This window comes from Pseudoliparis swirei, chromosome 11 (assembly GCF_029220125.1).
Source record: "Pseudoliparis swirei isolate HS2019 ecotype Mariana Trench chromosome 11, NWPU_hadal_v1, whole genome shotgun sequence".
Taxonomy (NCBI): Eukaryota; Metazoa; Chordata; class Actinopteri; order Perciformes; family Liparidae; genus Pseudoliparis; species Pseudoliparis swirei.
Genome location: NC_079398.1, coordinates 11,691,375 through 11,704,840, shown reverse-complemented (window position 1 = coordinate 11,704,840; position 13,466 = coordinate 11,691,375). Strand labels below are relative to the sequence as shown.

General features: G+C 46.3%; 1 protein-coding gene across 1 annotated transcript; it reads left to right on the top strand.

Annotated features, from left to right (window-relative positions):
* Window positions 1-2,373: 2,373 nt before the first annotated feature.
* On the top strand, window positions 2,374-8,816 carry utp25 (UTP25 small subunit processor component). Its single transcript, XM_056425628.1, has 12 exons — window positions 2,374-2,474; window positions 2,999-3,038; window positions 3,223-3,409; window positions 3,486-3,680; window positions 3,874-3,962; window positions 4,067-4,477; window positions 5,453-5,669; window positions 5,761-5,963; window positions 6,236-6,418; window positions 6,648-6,757; window positions 7,236-7,481; window positions 8,105-8,816. Exons 1-12 carry the CDS (start codon window positions 2,374-2,376, stop codon window positions 8,358-8,360), a joined length of 2,238 nt encoding a protein of 745 aa, XP_056281603.1. The 3' UTR covers window positions 8,361-8,816.
* The last annotated feature ends 4,650 nt before the right edge of the window (window positions 8,817-13,466 follow it).

The window sequence follows — 13,466 nt, the reverse complement described above, 5'->3', positions numbered from 1 at the left end:
CCGAAACTAAGGACACTGCATCATTCTGCCTTACGGAGACATGGATGCCGGAGCGTGTTGCCGACTCGGCCATCGAGACGACAGTATTCAAGTAAACTGGGGTTGCGGGCATGTCTCTCTCTAAAGAAAGAAACGTGGGAGGGGGTATGTACATGTACAAACTAATCTTGGTTCCACTGAAGTACTATACTCTCTCTGTGTCTTCGACCTCTGTGGCTCAAGCGGGTACACAGTGCCACCATGGAATCTACTGTAGCTGTTTTACCAAGCTAACACGACAATAGGGCTGAAGGAACCAAGCGGCGCGGGAGTCCAGACTTATTCGGCCAGGGAACAGGGCCAAGCTTCAAACGATGGGACCAGCGAACCTGTTCCTGTCTGGAGACCACCAACAAAAAGCAACACAAAAGGGGCGGTTCTCTACCCACCTACACCACCCCGCATTCCTCCTTACAAAGCCTCCTCCTCCCACGCCCGGCGATACAACCTCCGCTCCCGCCCTCATTGACCCGCCTACAGGGCTCAGGCAAGCAACGTAACCAATCACGCTGAAGGAAGTGCAGCAATCGTGGTCGGGCGGAGTCGGGATATGCGCGCACACGGAGCGGAAACGGACTTGCTTCGAGTGTGTTGGGACGCGCGACACAACAACCAGTGACAACGCCGCCACTCAGTCGTTCGTCACGGGTTTCAAGAAAAGCATATTCCTCGTGTTCCTACCTATCGATTTATCCTTACCAGAAAAGAAACCGTGGATCAACGTGGCAATGCACGCTGCTGCTGCGCGCGGTGTGAGCGCGCTGACATGGCCCGGACAATATGGCGGAATACAAAACTCGCGACGACGACCTCACCTCCAGATCGGCTCGCCCAACAGGAACAAGGTGGAGGAAGAGAACAAGAGAAGCGACGGAGAGAAGTGTGGAGAGGTGGGGCACAATCCTGATGGGACTTCAGAGAACAGCGGAAGAAGAGAACTCTCCCTCCCCTCCTCCCAGGCAGCCTAAATGCTCTTTTCCTCGGTTTCGGCCGGCCACCCGGCCGCGAGCAGCGCCCGAGGAGACCAGCCTGCTGATCATCTCAGAGCGGCGTGGCGCAGAGCCTCAAGCGGGTGGACATCCGGCAGCAGCAGGTCCCCGACCACACGGGGCGCCTCGCCTCAGCATGTGCAGACCAGGTTGGCAGGAGTCGCAGACATCTTCAACCTCTCCCTGTCCTGAGACCTTTGCCTGTCCCCAAATTGTGCCTGTCTACCTGAAAGGTAACCTGCCTGCCTGACTGGAACCCGATTGGTCCTCACCTTCAGTGGTTGGTCATCGAGAGGATTTTTGTCGACTGACTATTCTTGTTGCATTGCGCGCCTGTATATCGTCAAAACAGATCCACCAAACAGATCCACCGACACCGCGGCACCCATGGCACCGCCTCACCTGCCTTTCCTGGAGGGAGGTGAGGAACTACTGCTCAATGTGCTCTACAGCTTTGTTCCCTCTCAGCCCGCCACACTTGTTTCCGCCAAGCTCCTGCACTCTACCATGTGCAGCACCTGCCTGCTACCACCATGTGCTGCTGCCTGTCGGGCGGCCGCCAGCGGTACCACCAGGTGGGCTGACCACTCAACCCCACCTCAACACGGGAGCCGGAGCCTCAGGGAGATTCCTCCTCCCCGCCCCTGTACACTCCCTACACCCAGCACACACGTCACGCCATCATCAAGTTTGCTACATCACCAAGTTTGCCTGGGACACAAACGTCGACGACGACGCCTGACGAGACGACGAGGGGAGGAGTACACAGTGGGGTAACAGTGGGCCAGGAGAACAGGGAGAACAGCCTCAAAGCAAAGCCAAAGAGGGAGCTGATCAGGAAGCAGAGAGAGGAGAGGAGGACACCACCCCATCTCCATAGGAGGGTTGAGGTAGGGGTCAGCAGCTTTTCCGGCTTCTCTCCGACTCCGAGGACATGGGGATGACCACACACACGTGGTGAAAAGGGCCCAACAACGCCCACCGTCTGGAACTGCTGCCCTGGGCATGGGGGCACAGGGTGTGGGTGGTGCACAGTACATCGCTGGACACTGTTTCCCTCCATCCTGGACTGGACGACACCAGTGCGTGCGTGGCCAGGCCCAAGCGATGAAGACAATAACCACCACCCACAAACTGTTCACCCTTTCTACCGTCAGCGGGCGATACCACCCGGTATCCAAGTGCGCGCAAACAGAACTGAGACAGCTTCTTCAGTCAGGCCCATCAAACCTTTACTGTCGACCAGGATGTAACTTCACACCAGACCACTAGGTGGCGGTCATACAGCTACTGATTCACCACCACCGAAGAAGCTGGAGGAGCACACGTGCAGCACACTGTCAACATGGGGAAAAGGAGCCAGAACAAACAGCTTTTCACTTCTTTAACCAAAAAGCAGAAGAAACACTTGAAGGAGTTCGGCGAAGAGCATCCTTTCCATGACGTGTAAGCGGCGCGGCGGACCTCGCGCAGTCTTTAACTAAAGATGCAGCTACTTTTATGTTCGCCAACTAGCTAACGTTGAGTTGGCGTTCACTGTGCAGTGTGTTAACTAACTAACTATATGTCAGATATGGTTTTACTAGTAACTATTTACAACTATCCTGAGCTGAGCATTAACGTCATAGACACACCCGAATTGGGGTTTCCCCAATATACATATATAGTTTATGCAGTATTTATGAATGTAGCTGTTTGATATTCCCAAGAGAACTCTTAATTTCGTATTTGTTCAAATTAAAGTGGAGCATCCATTAGCTAACACAACGTTAGCTCATCTTATTTTAACCCATTCTCCCAAAATGCATCCTGTTCTCAGTTGTTCGCTGTATGATCTAATAGTAAGATGTCAACAAGCAGCCCTGAGGACTAAGACTGCTTTTCCTCTAGTCAACTTTGTGGTCGTAATTGATGGTGCTAGTGGTCTCAGCAACTCAATTTCCCTTTGTGTGTGTTTTTTTGGTTGACAGAGTCGGTGCAAGACCTGAAAGAACTGAGATATTGGAACTGGTGAGTAGTGCATTACAATTCCTTATGATAAAAATCATAATATATTACTGCCATTTTCCGTGGCAGTAATATATATATGTGTGTGTGTGTGTGTTGCTGTTAACCTCCAGTTGTGTAATATTTTTCCAACGCCAATATAATAATATACAAATGTAAATGTGTTATGCCCTCCCCTCTGTTACAGACGGCAAGCCCAGTACAGTCAGACGCTGAGCCTGATGAGCTGGAGCAAGAGGAAGAGGAGGAACCAGAGCAGAAAACCGCCTACGAGAAGCTTCTTTCTACTCTCTGTCAACCCTCCAGTAATGACAAGAGCGAAGAGGAGAGCACCGACGAGGAGGAAGATGAAGAAGAGGAGCTTCTTGAAGAAGGTGAGTTGTTAAAGTTCAGACAGTGCGGGACAACATATTGCAGTCAACTGAATATTGTTGTTCTTTTTCATTGCAGGGGAAAGTGATGATGACAGTGAGCACAGTGGTGATGCGGGAGAAGACACGGCTGTGACTGAAGGGCAGGAGAAGGAGGCGGGGGATGAGTTCGTAGACGAGGAGCATGAGACCCAGTTCTGTCTGGAGACCGAATTACCCGATGGAGGAGGACAAAGAGACGCTGAAAGCACTGCAGAGCAGCACGACGGCAAAGGTACTGCTACCACGGCTCCGAAAATTCTGTTCAAATAACAGTTTTATAGTCATTAGTTTTGTCTGATTTATGATCCCTGTATTGCATTTCATGTGATTTAGTTTGTCAAGTGAATGTCCTCCTTGCTCAATGATGAAGTTGAGGCTTGTGGTTTGACTGCGGCGTGTCTGACCGTGTCTTTCTGTCCACACAGACATGTTTCTGCAGCATTTAGACGCAGAGCTTGGAGAAGAGGACGTGCAGAAGATAACGTCACGCAGCAGAGCCAAGGCCCAGATCACGGTATTAAATACAACGTTCTGTGAACTCAAACCGCTTTCTTTCATTCAAATTAATTCAAACTGCAGCTGATGTGCCTTACTATCTTTGCCTTTCCCCACATTTAGTGGCCAAAATTGGGCACTTTACTCTCCACCTTTCCCCTGGAGAGGTTTGGAGCCATCGGCTCACAAAAAGACACAAACCTGCCAGTCATCCACAAAGTGTTGAAGACCCGCTGGAAGGATCTGAAGCAAACCTCCAACCCTCAGGGGCTGACTGGTGAGATCAGCCCCCTGCAGCTTGAGCTGCTAGCTCTTATGGGCTCCTACAAGGACCTCTACTACCCAGAAACCTGCCCTCTGACCCATGGCCCTCAGGTCTGCACTGCGTACTGCCTCCACGTGCTCAATCACATACTGAAGGCCAACTCTCGGGTCCTGGCTCACAACGCGCTGCTAAGGGAGCAGAAAAACAAAACTAAACCTGGAGCTGAGCCGCAAGACGAACCCAGAGACCAAGGACTGACCCGGCCCAAGGTAAAGGACCGGCTACTCTAGGTTTGGCTTTTTAACAAAGCTCCATTTAATATTTCTCTTAGCACATTTTGTAAACTCTCCTTCCGTTGCAAATTGTGCTGGTTTAAGTCTCAAATATCAAGAGTACTGCAGCAGGAAATCAAATACTCATTTCACACAAATTATACATCTTAACCCTTGTGTTGCCTTAGGGTCATTTTGACCCGAATCAATATTACACCCTCCCTCCGCCTTAGGATTAATTTGACCCCATTCAATGTTTAATGTCGGTGTTCTTTCGGTAGTCAACAAACAAACATAAAGTGCCTCAGACTTAAACTTGGAAAACAATATTAATTCTAATAATTTTCTGGAGGTTTTAATTGCTGGCGTCAAATTGAACCCAAAGGGTAAAATATGTTAGTAAATATAAAGGTAACAGGAGGATGAAACATTGAATCGGGTCAAAATGACCCAAAGGCGGGGGGAGGGTGTAATATTGATTCGGGTCAAAATGACCCTAAAGCAACACAAGGGTTAATGTACAGCCATCTGGACCACTGTCCTCAGGCTGGATCACACTTCAATGTGTGTGTCCCACTCCAATCAAGCCTCAGATGTATTACGGATTTTGTCGTCACACATTGTACAACTTAAAAAATAATTAAAACTTTGTTTTGATGTGAAAATTTGTCTCAAAGTAACTTTACGGAAATCATGCGCTTTACTTGCTGCAAAAAAGTCCCTGCATGGTGTGTGAGTAAAATAAACTACATTTCACCGTGAACACATAATATCTCACAGCAGTCATGCATGAGCGATCTGAGAGGAACTCCCTAATTGCCTCAGCAGATGTGGCAGTATGGCTCACTCTGGATGATTTAGTACCTTAATAGGTTCTGCTATCGTCACTTTTCTAAACACTTCAACTCAAAAGCGCAGTATACTTCATATTTTTTCCCCGCCCGGTCGTAATGATTGTTTTAACTACGTCAGGTCCTGATTCTCGTTCCGTTCCGAGGCGGAGCTCTGCGGGTCGTCCAGACCTTCATCAGCCTGCTGGAGACCAAAGGCAAGAAGATAGTGGTCAGCAACAAGAAGAGGTTCAAAGAAGAGTTTGGCGAAGAGGCCGGCGACAAGCCGCCCAATCTGCAGAGACCGGACGATTACAGCGCCATCTTCTCGGGCAACGTGGACGATCACTTCAGGATCGGTACGGTCGTGCACACAGAAGTCGACCAGCTTGTGGACAAACCAGCGAGTCTTCCTGTCTGAGTCGTTGTCCCCGTCTCTCTCCTCGCCAGGCCTCTCCGTTGTGAAGAGCAGCATACGCCTGTACGCCCCCTTCTATTCGTCGGACATCATCATTGCGTCACCGCTGGGCCTCCGGACGGTGCTGGGAGCAGATGGGGAAAGTAAGCGAGACTTTGACTTCCTCTCCTCCATCGACCTGCTGGTGGTGGAGCAGGCGGACGTCTTTCTGATGCAGAACTGGGAACACGTCTTGGTAAGAACACGCGCCGGTTCGACATGACCGCGGGATGCCGTCTGTTCAGCAGGGTGGTGTTTTGTTTTTTTACTGTTGGGACGGATGTGGCGCCATCTGCTGGTAAACAACAATTGTTATAATTTGGCATTTAGGGAATAGACGCACTGCCTGAGCCTTTTTAAATTTGAGTTTGACTCGAGGGCGTTACTGTCGAAAGCTGGTGTGGTCAAGGTGTCCGTAGAGGTTGGATGTTTAATAATAATAAGTTGACATTGTCCACCCCTCTGCAGCATGTGATGAAGCACATAAACCTGCAGCCGCTGGACTCCCATGGAGTGGACTTCTCCAGGGTGAGGATGTTGAACCTGAACAACTGGGCCGGACACTACCGGCAGACGCTGGTGTTCAGCTCCATCCAGGACCCACAGATCAACAACATCCTCACCAAGCACTGCACCAACTACCGCGGACAGGTAGGTACCCATTACAGTTGAGTATTATACCTCTGAGCTGCAGCACGGGCTGTCATTCAGTTGAACACACGACTAAAGGCAGGAATGATCTCATTGCTTGAGTTAGTTCACAGCAGTTGGAGCCGTACACACACTACAGGGTTTGCAGCTGAATATCTTCAATACTTTTTGATTAAGTAGGTTGTTTAAATAATACTAATAATAACTCCCTGTGTCGTTTCTGCCTCAGATTGCCACTAAGAACATGCCAAAAACAGGCTCCATCTGCCAGGTGCTGGTTCAGCTGCCTCACGTGTTTCAGATGTTCTCCTCCGACAGCTTCATGGACCACGACGCCCGGTAAGGCGTTCCCACATGTGATTCGCGTGGCGCCTTCACAGTCGGTAGATATGATAGACCAGGTGTTTTTAAATGCTTTGATTCATTGGAGCTTCACTGTCGGCGAGGACACGGCCGTCTGGTCGCTAAGAGCTGCAGATTGATTGAGATGGATGGCATGATATTATTGGTTGGGACTAGCTTACATAACATAACACATTTATTCTTTATAATATGACCTGGGATGTTATCTAAACGGATTAATGTATTTTTTAATTTCATGTCAACTTTATGTTGCACTCCTTTTGTGTCTATGGTAAACCTTGTTTTTAGGATATTAGCTTCCATTAGTTAAATCAAGATCTAAATAAAAAATATGTAAACGGATAATAATATATGCAACAGATCATGAGATCTTAACAAACGCTTGGTTGATCCAAACAAAAATGTGATTTTTTTTTTCTTCTTTCCTTCCCGCTGTTCCCCATCCTGCCTGTAGGTTTCAGTTCTTTGTCGATAAAGTGCTGCCTCAGTACCGGGACTCGGTGATGTCCCACACTCTGCTCTACATCCCGTCTTACTTCGACTACATCCGGTTGCGCAACTACATGAAGAAAGAGGAGATCAACTTTACCAGCATCTGCGAGTATTCCAGCAAGTCCGAGGTTTCCCGAGCCAGACACTTCTTTGAGAAAGGGGACAAGCAGTTCCTGCTCTTCACTGAACGCTTCCACTTCTACAAGAGGTCAGCGCTTAGCAACTCTCTTTCTGATGAAAGACGATGGCTGTTTAGTGGAAGGCCATAAGTAGAAATCGATGAGCATGCTGGTGATATTGATTGCTGGAGTCACTCCAAGGCCATCGATAGTAAAGCCCTTAAAGATTGTCTTTATTACATTGTTAAGAGTTTACATGTCACCATTTGCGATAACAGGAAGGATACACACAGATATCCCTTTTTACAGAGTTCAAGAGTTGGACCCCTCGCTTCAGGTTTTGTGAAGTCAGCATTCCAGATCTTCTTCTCTGGCTCATTAATGTCCCGTGACTAGCATCTTTATTGTGGTTTATTGATAATTAAAACATGTAAATAGGCTGAAATTGTCCTTCAAACGAGAATTACATTATTGTAACCTTTCTGAAGGAAAATAAAAAAATATTACTAGCATAGGCCTTCTGAAGAAGTGTTATAAAACACGTAATTGTTCTCGACTATCACGTTTAGTGGTGTTCCCTCATACTTCCATTCTCTGGCTGGTATGTCTGTGTAACAGGTATTTAATGACATATGTAGCATTGGAATAGTCTTAAAAGGTCTTGAATATAAATTGTTGAGCCTGTCAGAAACTCTCACTTCTTCTTTTTTAGGTACACCATCAAAGGGATCCAGAACCTGATATTCTATGGATTGCCCTCCTACCCCCACTTCTACAGCGAGGTGTGCAACATGCTGGCAGCAGGGGGTCGAGGGGAGGAGGCCAGCTGGACCGGCACGGTCCTCTACTCCCGCTACGACGCTCACAAGTTGGCTGCCGTCACCGGAGCCCAGCGGGCCGGACAGATGCTGCACTCCAACAAAACCGTCCACCTCTTCGTCACCGGAGGGGAAGACAAAGCTTCCTGATGGAGGTCATGAAACCATGGGAGACATCTACTGCACACTGCTGCAGAGGGAAGACCTGGAAATGAGTGTAACAAGAAAAGATGTTGAATGCAGGTCTGTGATCGTGGATTGTCATGCGACACATTTTACGTAAGGGAAGTGGAAGAAAGCATTCCATTATATTTTGGACAATAAGCTCACGGGGCTTTGTTTGATGTATGGTTGGCGGAAGCTGCAGAGAAACATCAAGCCACAGAGTGAAGAGATCATAAAAGGTTGTTGTATGCTGTGTGAGCATCAGTCACTGCTTACCTGTGTGTTTACAGAGTTGGCATAAAGTATATATATATTTAATTATTTTGATGATCTTTCTTATTATTTGTAGCAATACGTGTCCTGATGGTGCTAAAATTAAGATGAATATGAGTTTTTCATGATTGGTGGCATGGTGTTTTAAAAATAAAAAAATGAATCGTGGGTGTGTTTTTGTTATTTTAGAAAATTTAAAGCCAGAAGAAGTTAGAGTTTATAAGATTATTGCTCTGCCACACAATCTCACGGAAATGTTTTTTATTAAACATGAAATGCAAACATACAAATGAGGTCTGTTTTAGTGGAGGTGATGTCAGTTTGCGGTAAAAAGGGGGAGAAGAGGGTCAGAGGATCTCAGAGATCTGATTGGTTCACATCTGGGTCCAGCTTACAAAACAAGAAGCACATAATAACTAGAACGGGCACTCGGTAGAGCGCATACCTTCGCATATCACAAGATTGGGCATTGAATTCTGAACATTTTGGCATTAGTTGCATGCCAATTGGATATCAATTGACCACTATGGTAAAAAGAAGAATTTGACCCGATCGATCCCAAAATCTAATCAAATGGTCCCCGGATAATAACCAATCATCCCACCAAATGTCGTGCGATTCAAGAAGATTTTGACCTTTTTCATGACCTTGACCTTTGACCCCATCGATCTTAAAATCTAATCAAATGGTCCCCGGATAATAACCAATCATCCCACCAAATGTCATGCGATTCGGTTTAATACTTTTTGACTTATGCGAATAACACGCACGCACGCATACAAATACACGGCGATCAAAACATTACCTTCCGTATTTTCAATGCACAGGTAATAATAATAACTAGAATGGGCACTCGGTAGAGCGCATACCTTCACATATCACAAGATTGGGCATTGAATTATGAACATGTTGGCATTAGTTGCATGACAATTGGATACAAATTGACCGTGCTCTGGTAAAAAGAAGATTTTGACCTTTCCATGACCTTGACCTTTGACCCGATTGATCCCAAAATCTAATCAAATGGTCCCCGGATAATAACCAATCATCCCACCAAATTTCATGCGATTCGGTTTAATACTTTTTGAGTTAGGCGAATAACACGCATACAAATAAATACACGGCGATCTAAACATAACCTTCCGCATTTTCAATGGGAAGGTAATAATCATTTATTTGATATAGCGCTTCTCAAGACACCCGAAGTCGCTTTACAGAGTCCAGAGTCCATGCTCTCCCTTTTTGAAAAGAGATAAGGTACAAAGCCAAACCGGCTCCGTTAAATACCTCCTACCATGTAGTTATTAACTCCCTGGGTTACTGCCAGAGTGACTTTGGCCATACAATTTACGCTAAAGGTGCCGAACAACAACTATGGACGACGCGGCACAGAAGCTGAACCTGAAGCGGGAACTCGGGCTGGTGGGAGCCGTGTCCCTCATCGGAGGGACCATGATCGGCTCTGGGATCTTCATGTCCCCGCAAACGGTGCTCTCCGCCATCGGCAGCCCTGGAGCCAGTCTGGTGGTGTGGGCGTGCTGTGGTTTACTGGTGATCCTGGCATCTTTCTGCTACGTCGAGCTGGGCACCGTCATCAAAGAATCCGGCGGGGAGTACATCTACATCCTCAGGACTTCGGGGCCAGTCGTCGCCTTCATGTTAATCTTCAGCTCCGTGTTATTTGTGAGACCTGCTGGCGTTGCTGGCATCTCGCTGAGTTTCGCTCAGTACGCCGTGGCTGTTTTCTACCCCGACTGCCCTCCCCCGGTGCTGCTGGTGAAGAGCGTGGCTGCGATTGCGATTGTGGTGCTCGCCGGCTTGAACTGCCTCAATGTTCGCTTTTCAATGTCGGTGCAAGTGTTCTTTATGGTGGTCAAAGTTCTGGCACTGGTAGTCATTATAATAGGAGGTCTGGTGATGCTGATCAGAGGGCACACTGAAAGCTTTGAAGACTCCTTTGAGAACACAAATCTGGCCATCAATCCAATTGGTATTGCTTTCTACCAGGGACTGTGGTCCTATGATGGCTGGAACAATCTGAATTATGTTACGGAAGAGTTGAAACGTCCAGAGGTGAGTCCAATCAACAGGGTGTCATTTGTACTATCTTATTACATTGTTTTAATTAAAGTTATTGTGCTTATTGTCTCTTGTATTTAGCATATACTGAATGCAGCAAAACCAAAGAGCAAAATCCCTTTCTGATTAAACCAATCAATGAACTGTTGTAAACAATGGATATCCGGGTCCCAGCAAAAAATTGCTGCGCACGCAAACATACTCAGACATGCGGTCCTCTTGGGGCTTGCCCCCCCCCCCTTTCTTTGAATCCTACAAACGCCTCTGTGCTAGAACAATGAGTAATCCATCAAGAAATGACATTTTGCCACTGTCTGTCGTCGACCTAGAGAAATAAAGTCTCAAAGGTGAACAAACGAATGTTTATGAGAAAAGTATCCATGTTTACAACCTTCTCATTTCAACCTTGAAACAGTCAAATTAAAAGTAGATGATGGATTACTGTTTAAACTTTAGCTACCCATTGACGACACAGTAGACATCATGAACATGCATATGTGAGGCACCCAGGGATCCGTTGCCCACAATGCTATTTGGACCCAACCCGGGGACACATTAGACACTCGACATTTAGCCTACGTATGTTTTACTTATGTAACCAACTGCAATTTAAAATGCTAACAAAATAGGCTTTACCACAGAAAATAATGAGTCAGCAAAATAAAAAAATTGGCTTCTCACAGAACTCACAGGCCAACACCAATGATCGAAATGTCTGTATTCGACTCATCCACCCCGAACCTACCTAAACATACTTTGTCGCTTTTTATACAACAACTACTAATACTTTTACCACTGCTGCCAAATCGTGTGGCTAGCTAGCACTTGCTAAATGAAGTAGACGAATAGCTGCCATGTGACAGATATCCCCTAAATATAAGTTCATCCACAAGCACACTTGCAAAAAAAACGATGAGTAACTTTAAGCATGGTTGGTAACCTGTAGCTAAGGGCTTGTTTGAGGGCTACGCTAAGTAGCGGTTCTCAGAAATATTAGAATGTTTTGTTGATTTGCCGAAGCATTGGCACAAAACAGTAATTTCTCTTTGTGGCAGGAATGCCTGGAAAAGCTGGACAAGTAGTTATTACATTACATTACATGTCATTTAGCTGATGCTTTTTATCCAAATCAACTTACAATGAGTGCATCAACCATGAATACAAACTCAGAACGACAAGTTATGCAACTAACTGCCAAGGATGGGTTATTGGGAAAGAGGAGAACTCTGCGGGTATCTGATGAACCATCTTCTGGACACAGCGTTAAAGCTGTGGGATATAATGTATGCAAAAATCCTTTAAGAAACCCAAATCCAGTGGATTAATCTAATGTTTTCAGGTGATTTTTATTTGCCTGCAATCTGCAGACTTTATATTCAGTTTTAATGATCATGTCTTTGCACCGCCTTCTGTCATGTGTCATAGAAGTGCCATGCCACACCTTGCTGTAGTGTAAAGTGTAACTTCGCGGGACCTATAGCTATAGTACATGTCTTGGATCCACTGTAAATGAGTATGAGGAGAAAGTAGCAGTGAGACAATGGAGAGCAACTCTGACAGACTCAATCTGAAAAGGGAAGTGGGGATCATAGGAGCGGTGTCCTTCATTGCTGGAACTATTATAGGATCCGGGATTTTTATATCGCCCCAGTTTGTGCTGTCTGCCATCGGCAGCCCCGGGCCAGCTTTATAATATGGGCTTGCTGTGGATTGATATCCATGCTGGCCGGGCTCTGCTATGCCGAACTGGGCACAGTCATACCAGAATCTGGAGGAGAGTTTGTCTACATTCTGCAGACAGCAGGAAAAGTGGTGGCCTTTATGTTTACCCAGAGCTTCATCGCTGTCATGAGGCCTGCCAGTGCCACAGGAGTTGCACTGAGTTTTGCTGAATACGTCGTGGCTCCCTTTTACAGCGACTGCGCCCCTCCACAATTGGTGTTGAAGTTGGTCGCTGCAGTAGCTATCTTGGGGCTGACGGCAGTCAACTGTCTCAGCGTCCGCTTGGCCACCGGCATCCAGGTGGTTTCCATGGTCTTCAAACTGCTGGCACTGGTTGTGATCATTTTGGGAGGGGCCGTGATGCTTTTCCAGGGACACACTAAGAACTTTGAAAACTCCTTTGAGGGAACAAATGCTGATATCAGCTCCATTGGCATTGCTTTCTATCAGGGCTTGTGGGCCTTTGGTGGCTGGAACACTTTGAATTATGTAACCGAGGAGCTGAAACACCCAGAAGTAAGAGTTTACTGTTCACTAATACTCATCTGTTTAACCCTCCTGTTACCTTAGGGTCAATTTGACCCCATTCAATGTTTAACCCTCCTGTTACCTTTATATTTATTGACATATTTTACCCTTGGGATCAATTTGACCCCAGCAATTAAAACCTCCAGAAAATTATTAGAATTAATATTGTTTTCCAAGTTTAAGTGTGAGGTACTTTATGTTTGTTTGTTGACTACCTAAATAGCCCTTTAAATATATAAAAAAGTTGATATTTCTTATATGTTTGACACAGTGAAAAACAGCCTGGGACCCGAAAGAACACCGACATTAAACATTGAATGGGGTCAAATTGACCCTAAGGTAACAGGAGGGTTAAGAAGACATGTATGCTGTTGGCAAATAGAAAGAAAATATATAATTATGCATGAACTGTTTGTACAATTAACTATCATGCCCAAGAGTTACTATAGTCAAGAGATCGACACTAACATTTTAGACTTTAGACTTAAT

What these genes read in the sequence shown, in the direction of transcription:
- utp25 (XM_056425628.1), top strand. Translation starts at nt 2,374, where the DNA reads ATGGGGAAAAGGAGCCAGAACAAACAGCTTTTCACTTCTTTAACCAAA. An exon ending in AGAGGAGCTTCTTGAAGAAG is followed by an intron (nt 3,410 to 3,485) that starts GTGAGTTGTTAA and finishes TTTTCATTGCAG; the next exon opens with GGGAAAGTGATGATGACAGT. An exon ending in AGAACTGGGAACACGTCTTG is followed by an intron (nt 5,964 to 6,235) that starts GTAAGAACACGC and finishes ACCCCTCTGCAG; the next exon opens with CATGTGATGAAGCACATAAA.